Source organism: Aquarana catesbeiana, linkage group LG07, assembly GCF_042186555.1.
Source record: "Aquarana catesbeiana isolate 2022-GZ linkage group LG07, ASM4218655v1, whole genome shotgun sequence".
NCBI classification, from domain to species: domain Eukaryota; kingdom Metazoa; phylum Chordata; class Amphibia; order Anura; family Ranidae; genus Aquarana; species Aquarana catesbeiana.
The window spans coordinates 305,073,220-305,097,014 of record NC_133330.1 but is presented as its reverse complement, the minus strand read 5'-3'; the positions used below and the strand labels follow the sequence as shown (position 1 = coordinate 305,097,014).

The 23,795-nt window shown below is 41.7% G+C and overlaps 1 protein-coding gene across 2 annotated transcripts in view; it reads right to left on the bottom strand.

The window, feature by feature from the left end:
- LOC141103726 (vitellogenin-A2-like) overlaps nucleotides 1-23,795 on the bottom strand; it is a 41,783-nt gene that overhangs the window by 13,575 nt on the left and 4,413 nt on the right. For both annotated transcript variants that reach the window (XM_073593633.1, XM_073593634.1), the window contains exons 4-22: nucleotides 20,367-20,618; nucleotides 18,672-18,833; nucleotides 18,308-18,444; nucleotides 17,612-17,762; nucleotides 17,298-17,455; nucleotides 12,959-13,124; nucleotides 12,094-12,219; nucleotides 11,054-11,272; nucleotides 10,416-10,639; nucleotides 10,176-10,273; nucleotides 9,967-10,091; nucleotides 7,130-7,231; nucleotides 6,371-6,490; nucleotides 6,087-6,276; nucleotides 2,545-2,638; nucleotides 2,234-2,419; nucleotides 1,797-1,944; nucleotides 1,474-1,705; nucleotides 1,211-1,383 (exon numbers count right to left, since the gene is read on the bottom strand). In XM_073593633.1, coding sequence (XP_073449734.1) covers nucleotides 1,211-1,383; nucleotides 1,474-1,705; nucleotides 1,797-1,944; nucleotides 2,234-2,419; nucleotides 2,545-2,638; nucleotides 6,087-6,276; nucleotides 6,371-6,490; nucleotides 7,130-7,231; nucleotides 9,967-10,091; nucleotides 10,176-10,273; nucleotides 10,416-10,639; nucleotides 11,054-11,272; nucleotides 12,094-12,219; nucleotides 12,959-13,124; nucleotides 17,298-17,455; nucleotides 17,612-17,762; nucleotides 18,308-18,444; nucleotides 18,672-18,833; nucleotides 20,367-20,618 — 3,063 coding nt within the window. The remainder of the gene's footprint in view (nucleotides 1-1,210; nucleotides 1,384-1,473; nucleotides 1,706-1,796; nucleotides 1,945-2,233; nucleotides 2,420-2,544; nucleotides 2,639-6,086; nucleotides 6,277-6,370; nucleotides 6,491-7,129; nucleotides 7,232-9,966; nucleotides 10,092-10,175; nucleotides 10,274-10,415; nucleotides 10,640-11,053; nucleotides 11,273-12,093; nucleotides 12,220-12,958; nucleotides 13,125-17,297; nucleotides 17,456-17,611; nucleotides 17,763-18,307; nucleotides 18,445-18,671; nucleotides 18,834-20,366; nucleotides 20,619-23,795) is intronic.

Here is a 23,795-nt window from a genome sequence, read left to right as displayed (position 1 = left end):
CAATCCTCAATAAGTCAGTTCATTTTTTATTTTGAACCTCCATTTTTTAGGTATGTTTGTTAAGTATGCATCACTACACGCCTAAATTGTAATTCCCTTATCAACAATATTTTCTGTTTCAATCATTTTTATTCATTTTAACAAGTAGCTAACATGCTAACGCTCCGCCCACGCAGGAGTTAGCATTCACAGTGGTGACAAAAGTTAGCTAACAAAGCTAGATAAAATACAGCAGAATGAAACAAGAAATGATGTAACAACAGGAGATAGGCCTTTTCATAATGCTATGCGGGCCAAGGAATCCTGGGAAGGTTCCCTATAAAGGTGTCTGCTGGCCCACCAATATCTACACAATGGTGCAATTTAAAGCTTATACAGCTCTAAGAAGAATATATAGATCAGATACCAGAAAGAAGGTAGGTAGAAAGGTGGTACTAAGGAAAGGTGCACCTAATGAGTGGGGAGCCAGGGAGAGGACGAGGAAAGCTAGATGGGAAGGGGGGCCCATTTTAGAGGCCTAGAGGGGGCGGAAGGGTAAGGGCTTGGTAACATCAACGCCACCTGTCATAGGCGACCCAAGCTGGTTGGGGGGAGTAGGAAAGACATAAGACAGCCATGGTTCCCAAACTTTCAGAAACTTAGCATTGGTGTCTATGCGAATGCTAGACATCGATTTGTTAAGCATCGAGGCGATCACGTGGTCTCTTACCCCCTGGAAGGGAACAGATGGTTTCTTCCAAGCTTCAGCAATCATTCTTTTGGCTGACAAAAATAGGTAGGTAGTGAGCTTACGTTGGTAGGCGAACAGGCCCGGAATTGGGCAGTGTAGCAGGGCAAATTTGGTTTATCTTTGTATGAGGAGGTGGAATGACGTGAATAGGAAGCCAAAAAATTCGGGATCAGAAACTAATCAGTCTAGGGTACGTCCACCATGTGTGAATGACGTCATCCTGATGGCCACAGCCCCGGAAACAGCATATTTAGGATAGATTGGCATGGGCAATGCGGGCAGGGCCCCAATACCTTATGAACAATACTTTCATTCTTGATGTTTGATAATATGGAAGATATATGTACCAGATATATACTGAAACTTTCATTTTGTTGTTCATATCCTATTTTCTTAAAGTCAATCTTTGGCAATTTTGTACTGTTTGAACAATTTCCAATAACGATTTAATGTTAAAAAAAAAAAAAGAAAATCACTTACATCTAGATCGTCTTTTATTCCAAGAACGAGCCTCAGCCTCTTTAATATTTCAGATTGCTCCATCTGCTCTCCCTCATGCTTCTCTACATCAACTAGAGCAATTACTTTGGAAGCTGCTTTGGACCCGACGGTGATTTCGGTTTGGATTCTCTGTATGGGGGGATCTGTATGCGCTGTAGACACAAGAACACCGATCACAAAACTGTACAGAAATTTCACCTGTATGCAACACGTATATTACAGAGCCTACATGAAAACTTTACCTGGTGCTACTGTCAGCTTAGTCTCATGAGTGCCCAACACTTGATAGAACAAGGACTGCCCTTTGCTTGCTGCAGTATGTGACTTGTGCTGAAGGCAAATTTTAGTGGGAAGTTTGGGAAGTCCAATACAAAAATGAAAATGGGAAAGTGCTTTATGCAATAAACCTCCGAAAAAATGTGACTTCCAGCCAAGATTCAGAAATTTCTTGCTTCCAACCTCTGATAAAGATTCCTAAAAAAAAAGGAACGAAATGGTGAAATGATTATAAGAAACACTTGGAAGATGCCACCTCCCAGGGTACACAGAGTCCCATGTTGGTTACCACGGAGCTAGCTGCTGCTGTTGATGCCTTTGCTGATGCTTGAAAGTGAGCTTCCTGGATGTTCTGGTCGGCTGATGCTGGCACAAGCTGTATCTTCTTACTTGCATCCAAGTCTTCAACATTTCTTGCGACAGCATGTGTTTGGCCACTGGAAAAAAAAATTATTGAAACAAGGTCAATCACAAGATTACATACACAATGCTGGAACTACCATATACAGTATCATCTCATAGTTTTCTGTTCAAGCTGAAAGCTCATATCACCTACCAGAAGCTGCCTTTATTAATGTCCTATTATTCTGTCCCATACTAAAAAGTTTTGTGCTGGTCTCAATTATATACTGATGTCACCAGCTATAGTCTCACTGAAGACTGCATTGATTAATAATGGTCAAGAGAAAGAAGACTTCAAAAATTCCATAGTTAAATTAACAATACCTTATAAGAATAATTTCTTGTTCTTGCTGGGGCGGCTGCGTTTCAATCTTAATATTACTCTCCTTTAGGTTTACAAGGACATCTACTTTCACAGGGGTGTTTACAAGACTTTTGCCATGGAACTCCAACCCATGCTGTAACAATGGCGTGTTTACTCCCACGGTGGCTACCAAATGAACTAATGCACTGTGGAAAACATAATAGACATGGTGCATTAATGAATCAGTCTTTGAAACATAGTTTGCTTCTCTCACAAACAACGTTATTGGCAATTAAACAATGTATATTGTTAGCACATAGTTTGGTTTCACCTTGGGTTGATGTCTGCAGAGATGTGCACCTCAGATTCAAGCAGCTGACTGATGCTAGAGTCCGGTGAGAAGGGTGGGGTCACTGTAACAGCAACTGTACAAAGGAATTGAATATATTAAAATCAACAAATAACTGAATACATGAAAGAACAAATAAGGGTGTATGGCCCTTTAAAAGATCACATATTTGTCCTGCAATGAACTCACATAACAGAGGGGTTCTCCATAGTGTAGTATGTCTAAATACATGTTTTATTTAATTCAAATTGCACTTACATACAGAAAAAACTATACAGCGTGTATGACAGAACAGTGGGGCCACGGTTCCTGTGTCACTTCTGGTTTCGGCATTCAATCAGTCACCTGGCTCTGCCCAACACGTGTCATTATGGCCGCATGACTTCCTCAGGGATACCCACCCATATATGTGAGATCATCTTAAAGTGGCAATAGGAGGAAGCTTTCAAGGGAGACCCCATCTGAGAGGAACTATAAAGTAGCCCCTTAATGGGGAAAGCAAAATTTGATCTTTCGCATGACAGGTCCACCATTTGAGGTGAGCGCATGAGTGAATGGTGGTGGGAATCACTGTTTATGTAATTAAAACTACAAAAGAGGTGGAATATTGGAAGATTTTGGGGGAAGCAAGAATTATTGGTCACTCTTCACCAAGAGACTGTGATTATATATAGAAGAGACATTTATATTTAGCCATGTACTGGCACAATTGCACATTGACACAGTTTATGATGCATATCTGATTTATGGATGTTGAGTGATATTTTTGCACACTAATTGTATTTCATTTCCTCTCGTCAGATAAATTCTCAATACTAAAGCGTATTAAATTATTCATCCAAAGCAGCGCTCTTGTCAAAAATTAAAATTGACTAGCTACCAAATGTCCAACAACATAAGTGTACAACAGAGGTAGCAGATGGTGATGAGAGCAGAAAGTCCGAAACACACACAGCTGGAACTCTTAGACCCCTTTCACACCAAGCTGCCTAGGGCGTCAGCGGTAAAGCGGCGCTATTTTTAGCGCGGTAAAGCGGCGCTATTTTTAGCGCGGTAAAGCGCTCTACTGTTGTTTTAGTGGCGCTATTCGGTCGCTAGCCTTTTTAACCCCCCGCTGGTGGCCGAAAAGGGGTTAAATCTGCCCGCAAAACGCTGCTGGGGCGGCGTTTTGCCAGCAGTATCGCAGCACTGCCCCATTGATTTCAGTGGAGAGCAGCGGTGAAGGAGCGGTGAGTTCACTGGAGTGAATGAAGCCGCTTTTTTCAGGCACTATGCAGGCGCTTTTTTTAGCGTTGTAGCGCCTGAAAAACGGCTGCAGTATGTAAGGGGTCTTATGCCCTGTACACATGGTCGGACATTGATCGGACATTCCGACAACAAAATCCATGGATTTTTTCCAACGGATGTTGGCTCAAACTTGTCTTGCATACACACAGTCACACAAAGTTGTCGGAAAATCCAATCGTTCTGAACGCGGTGATGTAAAACACGTATGTCGGGACTATAAACGGGGCAGTAGCCAATAGCTTTCATCTCTTAATTTATTCTGAGCATGCGTGGCACTTTGTGTGTCGGATTTGTGTACACACGATCGGAATTTCCGACAACGGATTTTATTGTTGGAAAATTTTATAGCAAGTTCTCAAACTTTGTGTGTCGGAAATTATATGATATGGAAAATGTGTGATGGAGCCTACACACGGTGGGAATTTCCAACAACAAGGTCCTATCACACATTTTCCGTCGGAAAATCCGACGGATTTACAGGGCATTAGTGTTATCTGTAAAGCCTGCACCTTCCACCAGATTCCTCTAACTTGTGTATCACACACCCCTCTGGGGTTTGAACTCACCAGACCTCTGTAATAATCGAGCCCTAACCGATATCCAGGGCTAACTCCACACAATGTCCTCGATCAGAATCTCAAACGAAATCCTCAGGTACCTATTGATTGTGTCTGAAATTCAAAGCGATTCTGTGTCCTGTGCACACTTCCTATGTTATCCCAAGGCTCTCCCAGTTCTTATCTTGGACTACAGAACAATTCTGTGTTGTGTTGCAGAGCACTTGAAGCACAAGTTTTACTAAAACAAGTGCTCTGCAAGTGTACAACTTTCCAGAGAAAATGTGCAGCAAGTTAACAAGACTTACAATTCAACACTGCCACACATTTGTGTCAAGTCATCCTCGCTATCTGGGATGTTGTTAGATGGAGCAGTGACTGTGTGAAGGAAAGAAAGTTAGAGCCCTTGCACACTGGGGCGGTTTGCAGGCGCTATTGCGCTAATAATAGCGCCTGCAAACCGCCCCGAAAGTGCCGCTGCTGTCATCCCAGTGTGAAAGCCCCGAGGGCTTGCACACTGGAGCGATGCGCTGGCAGGACGGTAAAAAAAGTCCTGTCAGCAGCATCTTCGGAGCGGTGAAGGAGCGGTGTGTATACCGCTCCTTTACCGTTCCTGCCCATTGAAATCAATGGGACGGCGTGGCTATACCGCCGGCAATGTGCCTCTGCAGAGGCGCTTTGCGGTGGTATTTAACCCTTTCTCGGCCGCTAGTGGGGGGTAAAACCGCCCCGCTAGCGGCCGCATACCGACGGTAAAACGCCGCTAATAATAGCGGCGTTTTACCGCCGACGCCGCCCCCCGCCCCAGTGTGCAAGGGCTTACTGAATTGCGCCCCGTCTTCTCATCTTCACAACACAGAATTGATCTGTAGTCCAGGGTAAGAACTGGGAGAGCCTTGGGATAACATAGGGAGTGTGCACAGGACACAGGATCACTTTGAATTTCAGACGCAATCAATAGGTACCTGAGGATTTCATTTGAAATTCCGATCGAGGACATTGTGTGGAGTTAGCTCTGGATATCTGTTAAGGCTTGATTATTACAGAGGTCTGGTGAGTTCAAACCCCAGAGGGGTGTGTGATACACGAGTTAGAGGAATCTGGTGGAAGGTGCACGCTTTACAGATAACACTAATGCCCTGTACACACGGTCGGACATTGATCGGACATTCCGACAACAAAATCCATGGATTTTTTCCAACGGATGTTGGCTCAAACTTGTCTTGCATACACACGGTCACACAAAGTTGTTGGAAAATCTGATCATTCTGAACGCGGTGACGTAAAACACTTACGTCTGGACTGTAAACGGGGGCAGTAGCCAATAGCTTTCGTCTCTTAATTTATTCTGAGCATGCCTGGCACTTTGTGCGTCGGATTTGTGTACACACGATTGGAATTTCCGACAACGGATTTTCTTGTCGGAAAATTGTATAGCAAGTTCTCAAACTTTGTGTGTCGGAAATTCCGATGGAAAATGTGTGATGGAGCCTACACACGGTCGGAATTTCCGACAACAAGGTCCTATCACACAGTATAATTGACAACAAGCTCCTGGGTAATTCAACCTACCAGTGTCAACACATTTTAAATGATCAGCTCTGGGATGACTGTCCCTTTATTATATCACGCATTACATGATAATTTCCATATGCAAAAAAAAAAATCAGGTGTACATACGATTGACAGGGGAATTTCCCACAACCATGGTGTGCCAGCTGAACTCCATTGGCAAACCAACAGTGCTGGGTAGAATGTGGCGGGCCTCAATAGCCATGATCACTTGAGCGTAATGGCCGACCATGCCATTCAAAAGCTTGTTGATGATGTTCTTGATGGTAGCATGCCTTTCTGTTGGCTCTTTTATTGCCTAAATCGAATCAAACAAAAAGATTGTATGTTAAAAGCGACAACAGGTAAAAGATAGGTAGATTCTATATTTCTGAACCTGAGGCAGTTCTTACCTGATTTATAGTTTGGATGGTGTTTTTGCTGATATCATTGAATGAAAGCTCCTGGCCAAGGACCTTGACGTATGAAGTAACCAATGGCACCTGCAAAGGTTGTGCCCTGAAACCCCTTAACTGTCAAAAAAAAAAAGTACAAAGGTGCAAGTTGATTTTTTGTGAAACATTTAGAAAGGGTGGAACTAGGGAGAGGAAAAAACACACAAAACTCTTTTGGTTCCATGAGATACAATGCCTACTTGGTGTTTGTATGTTGTTACCATGTTTGTGTGGGTTTCTAGATGCTCTGGTTTCCCTCTACAAGTATTTAGGTATAGTCATTGATTTTTGACCAAAGTGGTTTTGTGTCTGTATTAATGTAGTAGGTACATCTACTGTAAGCTGAGTGTAGAGCTGCTCCTGGTCACATGTGGTCAGGAGGAGTACCAATCATAACCTCTCCTTCTTCTCAGTCCGCACTTGGCTTATAAAATCATAAATACAGTATATAAATGAAACACAGCTTTTTTTGTTACAAATCAGCACCTTGAAAATTAAAAAAGAACAGCTGAAGCTTTTTGTTAGAAAATGAGGGGTGGTGGTGGTGGGTGGAAGGTAAGTTTTTTTTTTCCTAGGGCCTTGAGATTTAAGCTACATCTTTTACTAGATTGTAAGCTCCTACGAGGCAGCAACTGCTGTAAACCACTTTAATAAACTCTGCATAGCACTTTGGGATAGGTTGGTGTGATATAAAAGAATAAAGTAAGCCAGCCTCACCAATTTCACAATCCGGGCAATCTTCTTATATAATGGCAATTGCTTAAAATGAATATCTTGCCGTCTCAGGATCTGAGAGAGTCCCTCAACTTTTATACCAATCTGTGGACAGTAGAAACAAATGTAAAAAAAAATATGTCATTCGCAAATCTAGTTAATCTCAGGTGAACATAAGTTTGAGTACCTTTCTTCAGCATGCATTACATAGTTACATAGTTACATAGTTACATAGTAGGCGAGGTTGAAAAAAGACCATCAAGTCCAACCTATGTGTGAGCATTAATTGCCTAATGTTGCTGATAACTTTGAATAATTAAATATGAACTTCAGGCATATAAATGTATTTTCAGATACTGTCCTAAGTACTTCAATTTGTCCTAGTATTAACCTTTTGTAATTCCAAAACTAGGAACCAATTTGGTGTGCCGCAGTGCATAAGTGCCGACAGGTAACATGCTGATGGAAGGGGAATGCTTCTTCATTGTTCAATGACAGGGCTGTGGGCAGGGAGGTTATTAAAGAGGGAGTCCACCTAAAAAAAAATTATTAAAAGCCAGCAGCTACAAATACTGCAGCTGCTGACTTTTAATAAATGGACACTTACCTGTCCTGGAGTCCAGCGATGGCCGCAGCCGAAGCCAGATCAATCGCTTGGCTCTCGGCTGCTGCCGCCGCCATTCTCTGTGAGGGAATCAGGAAGTGAAGCGTTGCGGCTTCACTTCCCAGTTCCCTACTGCACATGCGCAAATCGCGCTGCGCGTCCTAAGTGGTCCCCGCTATCTCCTGGGACCTGTGTGTTTCCGAGGAGACAGCAGGGGGGGGTGCGGGAAGGGGCGTGACTTCCGCGGGAGTCTATTCCAGGGAGTGGGTGCAAATACCTGTAGTAGACAGGTATCTGCACCCCCCTCCCCCCTGAAAGGTGCCAATAGTGGCACCGGAGGGGGGGGGGGGAATCAGATGAGCGGAAGTTCCACTTTTGGGTGGAACTCCACTTTAAGTTTCATTTCTTAACTACAGGTCATCAATTTTGTTGTCAGGTCTGTGAACCCTAGCACTGGGTGGATTGAATTACTAAATAGTTCCTATATATGTATTTTCACTGTGTATTGTACAATTAAAATTGCACAGTACTTGCCTTTAACACACTGAATTATTGTATGTGTAAGCATGAACTGCTTAAAAAAGCTTTAGCTGTGCTGTCAATGAACTTACTTCCTTCATCTGGTGGTATAATTACAATCTATGGCAATACTTTTTTTTCTGCATGATTCCACTACTGGGTTGATTTACTAAAGGTGAAGCTAATCTTCACTTAATAAATGGTAGTTGTGTTCACTTTGAAAACCCAATCTTGTGCAAAAACACAGGAATTTGCTTTTCACATAAATAATTGAAGTGAACACAGCCTTGATTTCCTAAGTAAAAATACTCTCCTCTTTCAATACTGTCTATCAACTCCTTTTTGTCATAGTTTGATAATCTATAGACACAATATTGTCAAAAGTATTGAGACGCCTGCCTTTACACGCACATGAACTTTAATGGCATCCCAGTCTTAGTCTGTAGGGTTCAATATTGAGTTGGCCCACCCTTTACAGCTATAGCAGCTTCAACTCTTCTGGGAAGGCTGTCCACAAGGTTTAGGAGTGTGTCTATGGGAATGGTTGACCATTCTTCCAGAAGCATATTTGTGAGGTCAGGCACTGATGTTGGACGAGAAGGCCTGGCTTGCAGTCTCCGATCTAGTTTATCCCAAAGGTGTTCTATCGGGTTGAGGTGCAGGTCAGTCAAGTTCCTCCACCCCAAACTCGTTCATCCACACTATATTGGCAAAAGTATTGGGCCACCCCTCCAAATCATTTGGTGGAGGGGGGTTATGGTGTGGGGTTGTTTTTCAGGGGTTGGGCTTAGCTCCTTAGTTCCAGTGAAGGGAACTCTTAAGGCGTCAGCATACCAAGACATTTTGGACAATTTCATGCTCCCAACTTTGTGGGAACAGTTTGGGGATGGCCCCTTCCTGTTCCAACATGACTGCGCACCAGTGTACAAAGCAAGGTCCATAAAGACATGGATGTACGTGAGTTTGGGGTGGAGGAACTTGACTGGCCAGCACAGAGCCCTGACCTCAACACCTTTGTGATGAATTAAAGCAGAGACTGTGAGCCAGGCCTTCTCGTCCAACATCTTTACCTGACCTCTCAAATGCACTTCTGGAAGAATGTTCAAACATTCCCATAGACACACTCCTAAACCTTGTGGACAGCCTTCACAGAAGAGTTGACCCTGTTATAGCTGCAAAGGGTGGGCCAACTCAATATTGAACCCTATGGACTAAGACTGGGGTGCCATTAAAACTAATGTGCAGGTAAAGGCAGGTGTCCCAATACTTTTGACAATATAGTGTATGTAAGTAAAATATAAGTACAGACAACTATACAGTATCGCTTCTCTTGTTCAGGATTCTAAGTGGATTTTTCTGTAACTAATTTTATTTGCTTGACTGAGAAATATTAAATTCCCCCCTTGATGGGCGTGGCTATTGCAAACTTATTGTGGATGATTTACTAAAGGGGTTGGACATTCTCGTTAACGTTAAAGGTGAATTTTAACTTAGCTTGCTGTGCCAAATCATCAAATCATGTGCAAGGACAAGGCTTGTTTTTTTAATTTATTTTCCTTGCACGTGATTGGGTATTATTTGAAAAGTGATTTTTAAACACATTCACTTGCAAGGTTAATGTGTTCTACTTTTTTTGTAAATTAACATCATTATCTAATGTTCACATTTGGAAAACAGTTAAACTATGGAAGAATATAGAACAAAAATGTAGCCATACCTCTGCTACGTCAGCCTCATAATTGCCAACATAGGACCGCAGTTTTATCATCACGAATGTAGGTAACAAGGTGTTTGGATTGTTCATCATATGGACTTTTACATCAAATCCAGCCATGAGGGAATCTACCATAGAAAGAACAATTTTTGGTATCTGAGCAAACATTATGTATTAAGCAGTTAGTGCTCTCTATTTACTGTCATACTTACATTTAAATTGGTCAAAATGAATGACCTTGCTGAAGCCGTATCCCAGATTATCAATGCTTGGGTTGAAGAGCTTCACTGCGACATTACTAGCAGCAGCCCTAGTGGAAGGATGTCTGATTAGTTATAAAGTGTCAAACCTAACAAATACCTTTAAAATAGAAATTGAAGACCGTATACTAGCATGCATTTCTTTTTTTGACACTGAAACCCTTTTAGAATCCTCAAAATGTTGGTACTTACAGAGGTTCCAGTTGGGGAATTCTGCTCGTAGCTAAGGCTTTAAGTTGAGAAAAGACAAAGCTGGCAAGCTGTAGGTTGAGTGGGTTTTCTCTTATGACCACGTTTGCAATGTTGAGGACCATGGCAGGGCTGGGTTTGCTTTCAAATAAGGCCATAGAAGACACCATCCTCACTTCTGTTGGAACTGTAGGATTCATGTAGACTTTCATGAGGACTTCTTGCACCTAAAAAGACAGTATAGATACAAGTTATGGTGAGAAGGAAAAGAATCAAAAAGCCTTCTAACCAAATCAGTGCATGACACGGTAAAACCTTTGTAAAACAGAACTCTTATCTGGAGATTGAAGACCTATACCACAAGGTTAAATTCATAAAAAAAAAAAGTCTATTGATTGAGTGTGGTAGCCAGCCTGTTTCAGGTGCCCGAAATTGCGCCCTTCATCAAAGAATAAAAAATTTAGCATTGAAATCCAGGGGTGTCTGGTGATTTAGCTGGTGTGTGTGCATATCGCAACAAAGCGCCATTCAGTTGCTGGTTTGAGAAACAGAGGGTATTCCACATGTCTCATTCCATCACGTGTCTAAAAAAATAAGTGGATTATTTCACATTTTAAAACCTAAAAAGAAAGTTCACTTACTTTGCCTGGATCCCGTCTGGCGATGTTCCTCAAAGCTAGGACCGCATTAACCTGGATCCTGACTGGAAGATTAGCAGCACTGGAAACAATTCCTGGCAGAAATTTTTGGATAATTTTGAGACTTTGAGGCTGACCAGCGTTACCCAGAGCTTTCAAAGCCAAAGACATGTCCTCTTCGTGGTTCTTGCTGATGGCATCAGCAGCCAAACCATGGAGGGTCTAAAAGAGGAAAAACAGCTTAGTAATAATAGCAAGAGCAATCTAACACAGCATTGTTATATTGGAGAGCTAGTGGTTGAGTTCCTAAGGCTTTCTTGGTCTACCCTTGCAGCCTGGGTTACAAAGTAAACTGAGTAAAGAAAAAAAAAAGAAAAAAAACTCTGCTCCTCAGCCTAATGAGGAATGTCGATTACTGTAAAAGTGTATGTATAAATATGGCGGTGACTGCTTATCATAGGATGGAACAACACAGCTGGTGTCCAATGAATCTATGTCCATTGACAGCTATGTATTGTGATATTGTGATACCAGCCCATCACTACTCTACTACATACTACTAACACTATAGTAAAAGAAAGGTGTAGAATATAGCTACGCTTTAAGTTACCTTTGAGCCATTTAGTGATATTAAACATTTTCTAACTCATGTCTAAAGGTTAAGGTCTTTTTCATATTGGGCCAAGGCTGGGACGAGGAGGGCTCAGCTGCTCCAGTCATGGTGTATTTATGTGATGGAAAAAAATTAGGCTGGGAACTTGTTGGCGCTCTGTTCTATGGCAGCGTCACTCCTGTCATGCAGAGCAGGGGTTGCAATAGCTGCTGGAGGAAGGATTCTGCTCTCTCTTTCATCCAATAGCAGCCTACTATGGGTGTAAGACAGCAGTGAGAGGGGCACTTGCTAACAACAGACTGCATAAGTACCCTTATGCATTTTATACATATGGAGCAGATGTGACGGCCCTTGTGCATATCATAGATACAAATATGATTTTCTCCATAGGAAACAAAAAAATGTATTTTCTCAGTCAAGAATAACTCACCTCCAGAGCAGCCTCGGGGCAAGTAGACAGGTGAGCGCAGTATTTTCTGACCATTGTGCCATCGGCCAGGATTGTGAGTTTGCGAAGTGTCGGGTCTTTCTGGATTTTGGGGTCTTTTAATAGCTCCTGGAAAAAAAGCAAACTGACCAATAAGAAGTCTAAATACTGTATCTAGAAACCTGTAGAAGGACCACTGTCAAGCTTGGTCATGCAGTGATGGCACTATTCAATATCCCATTATGTCACGCATGGGGTGACATTTCCAATGCATAAATAGTTACTACTGTAGTTTTTGATGCTCATACTATTATTATTGATTAAAAGACCTGAAACCAGAGTAAACGTTTCTGAGTGGCTTGTCAGCCCACTGAGAACATGCATGTGGCTACTGATCTGTATGAAATTAAGGGAAAATGGAATACTACAGCAACATTTACAAGCCTAAAATCTGTTTAGCTACATGGCACCTTGAGACTTGAAGATAGAGCCCAGATAGCAAGCAATTGATCTGCAAGTTTCAAAATGACTTGCTAAGCTTTTGCTATACTTGCCAGGCTTCACAAGTTTATTGCACAATTGCAGCTACTCCGCATTGCATGACTCCAGATCAACTTTTTTCACAAACATTCTGCAAGTCTGCTGCAAGTTCTGGTTCAGTTATGTTGTGCAATAGTCATCCCACCACAGGGGTCACTGTGGCTGAATTTTGAAAAGTGTCAACTAGAACTTGTGCTTCAAGTGCCCTGAAAGTGCACAACTTGCCAGTGAAAATGTGCAGCAAGTTAACAAGACTTACAATTCAACGCTGCCACAAATTTGTGGCAAGTTATCCTTGCTAAATGTTAACCCTGACAGCAATACATACTTTGGAGATCTCCAAGGCCTGCGGGCTGCCTCTGGTCACTTGCAATGCAATGGGAATCAGCTCTACTGCTTCTGCATCAGTGATGTCACCACTATGAAGGATTTGCTGAATAAACTTCAGGCTGTTTGCAGTTCCGCCCATGCGAAGACCTTGCAGGAGCCAATTTCTGCAGCAGAGGAAACAACTGACTATAGTAAATCATAATAGACAAAGTGATTTAAGGTAGACAGAAAAAGTATTACAACACGTAGGTATTTCTAGTCAATAAACTATGTACATCTGGGCTGGTGATTGGCCCTTGCACCCAAGGCATAAACCCCTGCTATCTAGCTCAGTGTCTCAAGCTGGGCTAGCTACCATCGCTACCATCACCGTGTTTACCCTGGCAATAAACAAGGGATAAGATATAAAATGGGGAAAAAGAGGGGAGCTTTGTTGCGTTTAAAGGATTAAACAACTCTAGTATATACGATCTTGAGTACTAAAGTAAATTTGTACCAGTGCTTAGGTAAGCTCAATGATAACTAATAGGCACCATAAGGTGCCTGACCATTTTACTGTTATAACAAAAAAAACACCTTGCAGCATTAAAAGGCCCTCCGAGAATAAGCCACTTCCAGGATATGAAGCTAAAATGTACACCCACTCCCACAATGCAGTGCTGAGTGACCTATTTCTAGACTGGAGAGCTGTCACAGCCTTAAGCTTAACCCCTTTGCACCTGCACCTCCTGGCACTTTAAGTAGTTTCAGATGCTGGGAGACGGGGCAGTGTTTATGATCATGTGACTGTCGTGATTGACTGCTACAGTGGTCACATGATCGGAAGTAGCAAACAGGATCTTTACATTAGCCGCCGGTAACTGTGCCAGGAGTGCTCAGGACGCGCGCTTTCCGCACAGCTATATCTACAATCTGGTACGCAAATATGAGGCCGCCCAGCCTTAAGGCACACCCACTGAGAGGTCGCATATTTGCATACTGTCGGCGTAAAGGGGTTGAATGAATACTGACGTTTAAATAGTCTGTATTTACAGAAGAAATTTTGGAGGAAATTTGATTTATGTCACAGTAAATACACAATTGGACAGTTTTTGATGTCTAATATACAGCTGTGGCAAGTTTACTTGCACGCTTCTACAAATATAATTCAGAGGAGATCAGCTTTGCTAGCCTCCAGATTTTTCTCTTGATAGACTTCCCTTAAAGAAAATGTTTTGCCTGCGCCTTACTTTTATGTTGTATATAGTTCAGCTCCAGGGGTAGAACGTCTTTCTAAATAGGGGCAGCAAACTGCAGAGACTGTGTCCTGTAAGGGAGCAGTGTGGTCTTTGCTGACTGCAGAGCTATTGGTCTAACTCAGCAGGTAGGCATGCCGGAGAGCTGTGGAGAGACCCCTGTCCCCACACAGAGTGCAGCGGCCCCCTATGATGCAAGCTCCTTAGTCTTGGAACTTTTTGCTATGCCTAGATCCATAGGCGTGCACAGCCTATTGCATTAGGGTATGCATCCCAGAGCTCAAACACATATGTACTGATGGTGTTAATAGAGCAGTGAATGGTGTCATTAGGGCAGAGATTGGTGTCAGTAGGGGAGTAGACAGTGTCAGTAGTTTTTTATTTGTATTATTTTATTTTTTACAATTTTATTTTTTTCATTATATTTTTACATTTTTTTAAGGAGCCTCATTAGGGGGCTCTGGTGAAATATCAGGGGTCTAAACAGGATGATTAGGGTGTGCGCTGGCACACGCTGTGCGAACACCTATGCCTAGAGCCGAAAAATAAAATGAAGGTGTGTCCAAAACTTTTTCGCAGCACACTTATTTAACCCTGAAGTTTTAAACTTCAATTGGACTTTAACGTTTATCTGACACATATGACATTATTAGGAAGGTATGAAGCCGAAATATTACAATGCAATACAATACAATACAAAATACTTTATTAATCCCAAAGGGAAATTGGGAAATATTGCAGAAATGTCTTTTACTTTTGTAAATTCATGTTACCATTGCTGAGCATCCAGTAAGTTTGGATTATGTTTGGATTATGTTGTTGAAATATCTAACTCCTTAGCAGAAGGCTGGGTTGGGAACATTCAACACTGCACTGTACTTAGATATTGCAGATAGATATACATTGTGGCACCACATTGAGACTATTACATTGTGCATTACAATGTTAGTCTACACCAGTCTTTTTTAACCAGGGTGATATCTAGGTATTTTAGGGGTACCATGGCAAAATTCCTAAAATTTTCCCAAAACTGCCCATAAATTGTCAACAAGATGACGAGTGGATCAAGCCTGTACTGTTTTGTTACACAAAGCCACAGGTTTTTGCTGTACAGAATTACAACCTTGGATACCATGCGGGCCGGAGAGCGGTGTCCTAAGAACTGATGATGTTGGGTAATTAGGAGCACATCAGGCACCTGCAAAGTGTCCTTTTTTGCCCATCCCCTGCCCCTCTCCATGAGCATTGGGGTCTCCTTTGCTACTTGAAAGAGAGAAACTGAGCCAAAATAGAAACACTGGAAACTAGTTAGTACCAGTGTGCACAGGTATATTTGCTTTGTGAAAATAAATCAACTTTAATGTTGGGTGTCCTATGTGTGTAGATGTTGGTGTGTTATGTAAAACTAGTGTTCGAAATTTTAGAATGGGGCGCCTTGCATCATTTTTAAGTGGCCTTGACTGAAAAAAGGTTGAGAAACCTAGACAGTGACAAGCATTGCAGGAGAATGCTAATTTAGTTATAGTGAACTGCTTCATGTGTTTGGAACAAGTTACCTTTACCATGAAAAACAATTAGCAAGGCACGGTCCTAGCACCTATTATGGTCCGAGTGTTCCACTTGACAGGCTGTTTGGGAGGATACAGTTTAATAATAGGCACTCTTTTGCCAAATATGGGCAGACTGAGTGGAATTTAGGCAGATCAGAAAAAGAGCTTGGACCCATCTTTAGATTTTAGGCTTGGCTCACACTTATGCGAATTGGATGCGGGTTTCCCTGCTTCCAATTTGCATGACAGGAGAGTGTGACCGGCTCTCAATGGAGCTAGTTCATAAACTTCCGGGGCGGCCGTGGAGCGCACAGAAGAAGGGTCCTCTGCATCTTTGTCTCCGTTTCAGGTCTGAATTCAGGCAAAAATTCGGACCTGAAATGGTGAATGGGGACACACACAGTCCCCCTGCTGTGTGCCGTGGCCACACATAGTGTGAACCCAGCCTAAAGGATAGGTTCACCTCTAGTAACATGTTACATGTTACACCTGTATTTAGGTAATTACTATGCAGCATCCTCCCCCTCACCCCCCCGTGACAGCAGGCAGGGTATCTTCTCCCCGCACCACCTGTCACAGTTTGAAATCAGCACGGCTGTGCAGAGCTTGGCCCTCACAGCTACATCATTCATTCACAAGGCTCTGTGAATAAATACACTAGAAGTACCATCCACCACCAAGGCAGACAGACTTGTAGTATCAGTGAGCTGTGAGCGTGCTGATCAGCATGCTCATAGTTCATTCACACTACCTACAGCTCAGAAACTCTCTGCCTATACAGAGGTACAGGCATAGAGCTCTAGGCAGTGTCTGCAGGAGCATGACATTGCACCTGCGATCCACTGATCGTGGGTACAATGCTCTGCAGGCTCCTGTAATAAAATAATACAGTTAATAAACATTTCTTTTTTTCTGCAAAAATATGTGCAGCTATTATTTTTTTAAGAAAACATGAGCTTAGCCCAGGGCTGGACATTGACAAAAATTTGGCCCTGGACTTCATCCAGACCGGCCCACTTTAATTTTGAGTGTCCCCATCAGCACCCCCCTTACATCAGAGTGTCCCCTTCACATCAGAGTCCCCCTTCGCATTAGAGTGTCCACCATCAGAGCCCCCCTTGCATCAGAGTGTCCCCCATCAGAGTGCCCGCCACATCAGCGTTTCCCTATCAGAGTCCCCCTTGTGTCAGAGTGTCCCTATCAGAGTCACCCTTGCATCAGAGCATCCCCCCTCCCACGTGTACTCACAGCTCTCCAGAATGAAGGCAGCTTCTCGTTCCTCTCTCCAGTCATGTGACAAGTGATAAGGGGAGAGAGGAAGGAAAGTCTGCCGGCTGTCTATCTCCCCCTGCAGGCTGGGGGAGCAGAAAATCTAATCCTCATTACTTAGTGACAGGAATGAAATCGCGATCATTCCTGTCAGTGAGGAGCGGCTCCAGGACTGCCTCACTGGCCCACCAGGAAACTCCCTGTGGTCCCGATGGCCAGTACATGCCTGGCTTAGTCTTTATACACTAGGAGCTATGACATAATGGGTATGGAGCTTGCTGACCTGTGTCTTGGTTTTGGAGCAAGTTGCTTCCATACGGTGTGGAGAATCTCAGGAGAAGACTTGCGAATCAGCTGAATTAGTTCCGCGAATTTAATTGAGACATCCGGATGGATCTTCCCCTGGTTGTTTTGTACTAAGTGTTGTACAACGTGCTCCATCTGATAGGAGTAAAGCACAGAACTGGTCAGATTAGTAAAGTGTGAATACCAGAACATGTCGTGAAAACAATAATAATTTGGGTACATTTCATACTATATTCTGATAGTTTTATTTAAAACCACTAGGCAAAGAAAAAACAGGTTTTAGCATGTTACCTGAGCCTCAATGTTCTTGTTGCTAACAAGTACAAAAGGAATCTGGTATAATTCTTCATTAAAAACGTAAAAGATATTTCCGCGGTTGTGGAACTGAATCTCAGGGAGGGTTACTTGACTGCTTCTGGTTCCAAGCCAGGTCAGGACTTGCCTAAAAACAAAAAGACACTTTAGGTTGATTTTCAGGGGCTTTGCAAAAAAAAAAAAAAGCATAGAATGGCTACTTCCAGTTCCCATTGTGTTATTAAAGGGATTTCCACTGTTAGTATGAAAGACAAAATTGCTGGCAATTAAATCTGGACAGTCTTTTGTGGGTGAAGAGAGTGTACACCAAAGAGGTTCTTAGGGTACAGCATCAATCCATCAACAAGAGGTTTTCCAGTCAGAACTGTGTCAGAATGAACAAGGTTAAACACATCTGAACACTTCATCAGGCTCCAAACTGCCCTTAAAAAGATGATTGGTGAAGGTCCGGTCAAATGATCCTGTAGCATGTCACCATAATGAAGTGTTTTTCAACTTTTTTTTACTAAAAGTGAAAAGCTCTCCACATGGGGTCATACAGTTTAAAACTGATTTTCACTGTTAAATTATTGTAATTACTGGGTTATTCCAGGTAGCCTCCTAATCGTAATTGTTGCTAAACAGATGTGAATTTGCAAGAGGATTAAGATGACTTTAATCATAAATACTCACTTGGTTTCCATTACGGCACCACCATTACGTTCCTGTAATGGACTGTAATCTATGATGTGCTCTAAGACGACCTCCTTGATAACATTGTCTCTCAACTTGATGGTGGCTATTGCAGCATTACGTATATTCCTGTGCATCTAGATGAAGTAAAGAGAGGAAGTCAGTCATCAAAAAAGGGACTACCTACTAAAAAAACTTGTGAAAAGAAAATGTTAAGAAAGGTAGAGACCACAGAGACCAGTCAGCAGCCATCTTTTCTTTTCTGGGAATATGAAATGAGAAATCTGATCGGTCATTATGGACAGCAACTGCACATTTAAATCTTGCTTTTTCCCTATAAATTTTTTATAGAAATAAACTGTACCCTTTCGCAAGCTTCACATCTATCCATGAAAACCATTCCAGCATCCTTTGACACTTTGTCTTCGCAGCTGTTGAAGTCAATGGTTTTCACAACAACCAGTTGTTTTGCTTTCTTGTCATCTTGGATCACGTATCTGGTGTGACAGACACCCCCAATGCTGGACTGTAATACAGAAAGAAGGAGATAAGTGATCATAGAACATTAAAAGCATGTTAACCTCAAACATGTTCTGTTCTTAAAGTGTATCTAAAATGTTTTTATTGCTGTCTGTATCCTCATTAGGGGACATACTTTATTTATTTGTCACGGTGACTTCCATCACCGGGACTAAAAACAAAATTTTGCCGTGCCACCAGAAAAGTGAAAGAGGACATTTTTCAGTGGGGACATTTGTTTTGTGACAACTGTCTAAGAGTTGATTTCTCTGACATTGCAAAGATTTCCTATCACTTCCTGTTGTCTCTACAAGAGGAAGAGAAGATAAATCTCTTCAACAGGACACAGATGAAAAGAGAAACTGACAGGGGTTTTTTATTAGTCCCTACTCTACCCATAATAAAAAAAGTATTGTCTACGAGGCAAACAATAGCACAGTCATGGAAAACACCACTTCTCAGCTTTGTAGAGGTTAAAAACCGTGTTCACGGCACGCTTATTGACAAAAGATTGACTGTGATCCTTGAGGACACGTACAACAATATTCAATGGACTTGGCAACCCTGGATAGACCACTTTCCTCCTTCTCAAATGACCTCCTGATTCCTAGAACTGTGAACGTTCCTTGTGGTACAGTCTAAAACCCCTGGGGTGCCCGATTCCATCCCCTCTCCACTTCACTTCCTCACTTTCTCCTTCTTTTATCCTCTTTTTATCCGCTGCTTGTCTTTACCTGCTTCCACCCCTCTTTGTTGAGCTCCTGCAAGCTTTGGAATAACAGCGTAGGCTTTAGCCGATTACTCCCCCCCCCTTTTTTTTTGCTTTGGACCCCTTCCCCCTCTCCAACACTCCCCTCTTCTCCCCCCCTCCCCCTTTTTTTTGTTCTAGGCCTTTTTTTCATATCTTTCAATTGGGTCACAGAATCATTAGGATGCCAGTGGTTTGGAATGTAAGATATTTATTCGATTGCCCGGATGATGTCTTTTTTGCCAATTCTTGTGAACAAATTATCTTTATGTTACAGATGGCCCACTTATTCTTACAGATAGATATCCTGTAAGTCTTGCTTTATCCATGTCATATTATACTATAAGGCCATTGCCACCTTTACTCTGCATTTGGGCAGCAATATTTATACAAAGTGTATTGATACTTTATGTTTCCACTTCGTTGATGTACCTCTCTTACTTCTCTTGTTTTATTGAAAAATTTCAATAAATTTCAGTAAAAGAAAAAGTATTGTCTTACATTGCCTTCTTTTATATTTTAACATGTGTGCACCCAAGCTGTTTAGGTATTTAAATATCTGTAATCCTATATTGATAGTTAAAGAGGAAGACATATGGTGTTCCTCACAGGCATGACAACCTTATGAAATCATTTATAGAAACTATGAGGAATCATTGAAAGAAATGCTTCTACTGTAAACCTCTATGTTCATATTTATATCAGCCAAATACTCTTGTTGAGCTAAACGTATATTATATTTCCTCTAAATAATGTCAAAGACTTATCAAAATCTCAGAAACAAACACCAACCTCCTGCAGATCGTACACATTCTGGGATTTCTTGATGTTGACATTGAACATGCTGAGAACTCCTTTGAATATGTTGAGGACAGAATCTGAAACATCACTAGGGGCAAAGATGTCTCCAACACGTCCATCGTGATACTCAAACTCAATATGTTTGGAAAACTGTTCAGACAGAACCCGGCTCAGGCTAGAGGAGCGAGTGAATGGATCTTTGGGCCACATACCTGTAACCTCTTTTATGTTAACAGACACAACCTATAAAAGAAAAGTATCAGTAGTTTAAGTATTAATAAAAGTCCATGAAATATGTTTAACATAACAAACCTACAACTATTAGCATTGAAATAAAAGGTCATGTTTGTTTGCACAGCTTACTTTATGATGAACTGGTTAAATACAAAACATAGCACAAGCAATGTTATGCATCAGAAATAACTGAAGAGTGGCTTTCTCCAGGGCCCTATTTCAGGCCAGGAAGGTCATTCTTTTAGGTTGGAATTCTATAACCCCTCCCCCCCTCCTCTTGTAAAAACATATCTCCACACACGAGAACACTGAAAATAACTGGCTTTAATTGTACAGACTGAAAATACTCCAATGCAGAAAATACCTTTTAAAGATTATAGCAGTTAGAAACTCCATACAATTTTTTAGTTCTAACTTTTCTTTTGGCAAACTCATCGATAATATCATCGTAACACCTTTACATACACCCCTCTATCATCTCTATATACACCCCTCTATAATCTCTATATACTCCCCCTCTATCATCTCTATATACACCCTTCTATCATCTCTATATACTCCCCCCTCTATCATCTCTATAAACATCCCTCTATCATCTCTATATACTCCCCTCTCTATCTTCTCTATATACACCCCTCTATAATCTCTATATACTCCCCCATCTATGATCTCTATATACATCCCCCTCTATCTACACCCCTCTATCATCTCTATATACACCCCTCTAGCTACACCCCTCTATCATCTCTATATACTCCTCCCTCTATCATCTCTATATACATCCCCCTCTAGCTACACCCCTCTATCATCTCTATATACACCCCTCTATCATCTCTATATACTCCCCCCTCTATCTTCTCTATATACACCCCTCTATAATCTCTATATACTCCCCCCTCTATCATCTCTATATACACCCCTCTATAATCTCTATATACTCCCCCCTCTATCATCTCTATATACACCCCTCTATCATCTCTATATACTCCCCCCTCTATCATCTCTATATACACCCCTCTATCATCTCTATATACTCCCCCCTCTATCATCGCTATATACACCCCTCTATCATCTCTATATACACCCCCCTCTATCTACACCCCTCTATCATCTCTATATACACTCCCTCTATCTACACCACTCTATCATCTCTATATACACCCCCTCTATCTACACCACTCTATCATCTCTATATACACCCCTCTATCATCTCTATATACTCCTCCCTCTATCATCTCTATATACACCCCCCTCTATCTACACCCCTCTATCATCTCTACATACTCCCCCCTCTATCATCTCTATATACACCCCTCTATCATCTCTATATACACTCCCCTCTATCTACACCCCTCTATCACCTCCATACACACCCCTCTATATACACCCCCCTCTATATACACCCCTCTATATACACCCCTCTATATACACCCCCTCTATATACACCCCTCTATCGTCTCTATATACACTCCCCCTCCCCTGGTAGGTACATCCCATGTCTCTGGTAGGTTCCCCTCCCCGGTAGGTACACCCTATGTCTCCGGTAGGTTCCCCTCCCCCGCTCACCCTCTCTGGTGGCTTAGCATAAAAATATTTTTGAATAGGTGGGACAAAAAAAGATATGTGGCCATCATTGTTAATTCGTCAACGAGAATATTTCCGTCGACTAAATTAACACTATTTTAGTCGACTAAAGTACAACTAAAGCGAAAACAATTCAGATGACCCAAATACGACTAAAATTAAAATGACATTTTAGTTCAAAGACTATAACTAAAACTAAATCAGAATTTTACATCAAAATTAACACTGCCATGGAGACAGAATTAAAAAAAAATTCACTCTCCAAGACATTTTGAATATTTAAAAATGTAGCGCTACAATGATTATACAAACCAAACAAAGTGCAGCACCATACACAGCTTACTGAGTGGTGAACTGGTTAAATACAAAACTTAGCACAAGCAATGTCATGCGTCAGATAATAAAATCTTTTTTGGATGTTTAGTTATAACTGTGGGTGAAATTCTGCTAGATGCAAGAACCCGCTTGGGTTACAATTTATAGAAAGGCCACCTGGACCTAGGCCTAGAGTAAAAATATTTTTGAATAGGTGGGACAAAGAAGGTATGTAGCCATCAGTGTTAATTTCGTCAACGAGAACATTTCCGTTGACTAAATTAATACTATTATAGTTGACTAAAATAGAACTAAAACTAAAAAAATTCAGATGACCAAAATACGATTAAAACTAAAATGGCATGTTAGTCAGAAGACTTAAAAACAACTAAAACTAAAATGGCATTTTAGTCAAAATACTATAACTAAAACCAAGTCGAAATTTGACGTCAAAATTAATATTGGTAGCCATGGAGACAGAATTAAAAAAAAAAAAATCTCACTCTCAAAGGCGTTTTGAATATTTATAAATGTAGCGCTATAATAATTATATGAACCAAGTATATAAAATATAAAACAACAACAAATTGTGAAAAAAAAGAAAATATAAAACAGCACTCTGTTTACAGCAGGGGTAGATTTCCCATGAGGCGTCACAAGGCTGGCAGTTACAATTACTCCCAGAAGCATGATGGGACTTGTAGTTCTGCAACAGCTGGAGGGCCCCCAGGTTGCTTACCCCTGGTTTACAGCATATTTGCATTTCAGCCTTGGTTCACACTATAGCGATGCGGGAACCAGCGCGATTCCAGTGCCGGTTCCCGCATCGCATCTCCCTCGCGGGCAGTTCACACTACAAAGTTAATACAAAGTTAATACAAAATTAATGACACCCCCAGATCAGTTCACAGATCGCAGTGTGGACTGTGAATTCGGACAGGAATCCGAGGGCATGGGTGTGAACAGGGAATAAAAAGGTTCCTGCACTATTTTAGTGCAAATCCAATGCGAGTTCAGTCATACAACTGTATGGCTGAACTCGCATTGCACAGACATTGCATGTGATCGGCACCAGCAATGCGGTGAGAATCACTTACAATGTCTGACATCGCATATGTGGGAACCCAGGCTAAATGTCCAATCCCTGTAATATCCAGTGGCCCAATATATGGGAACTGTGATTCACCGAGATTATGTTCCATGTAATCTTTGCCACCTTCAAACCCATATATCACACTCCACCCAAAACTGAAAATATACTAATGTGCTCCAATGTGATTTGACTCC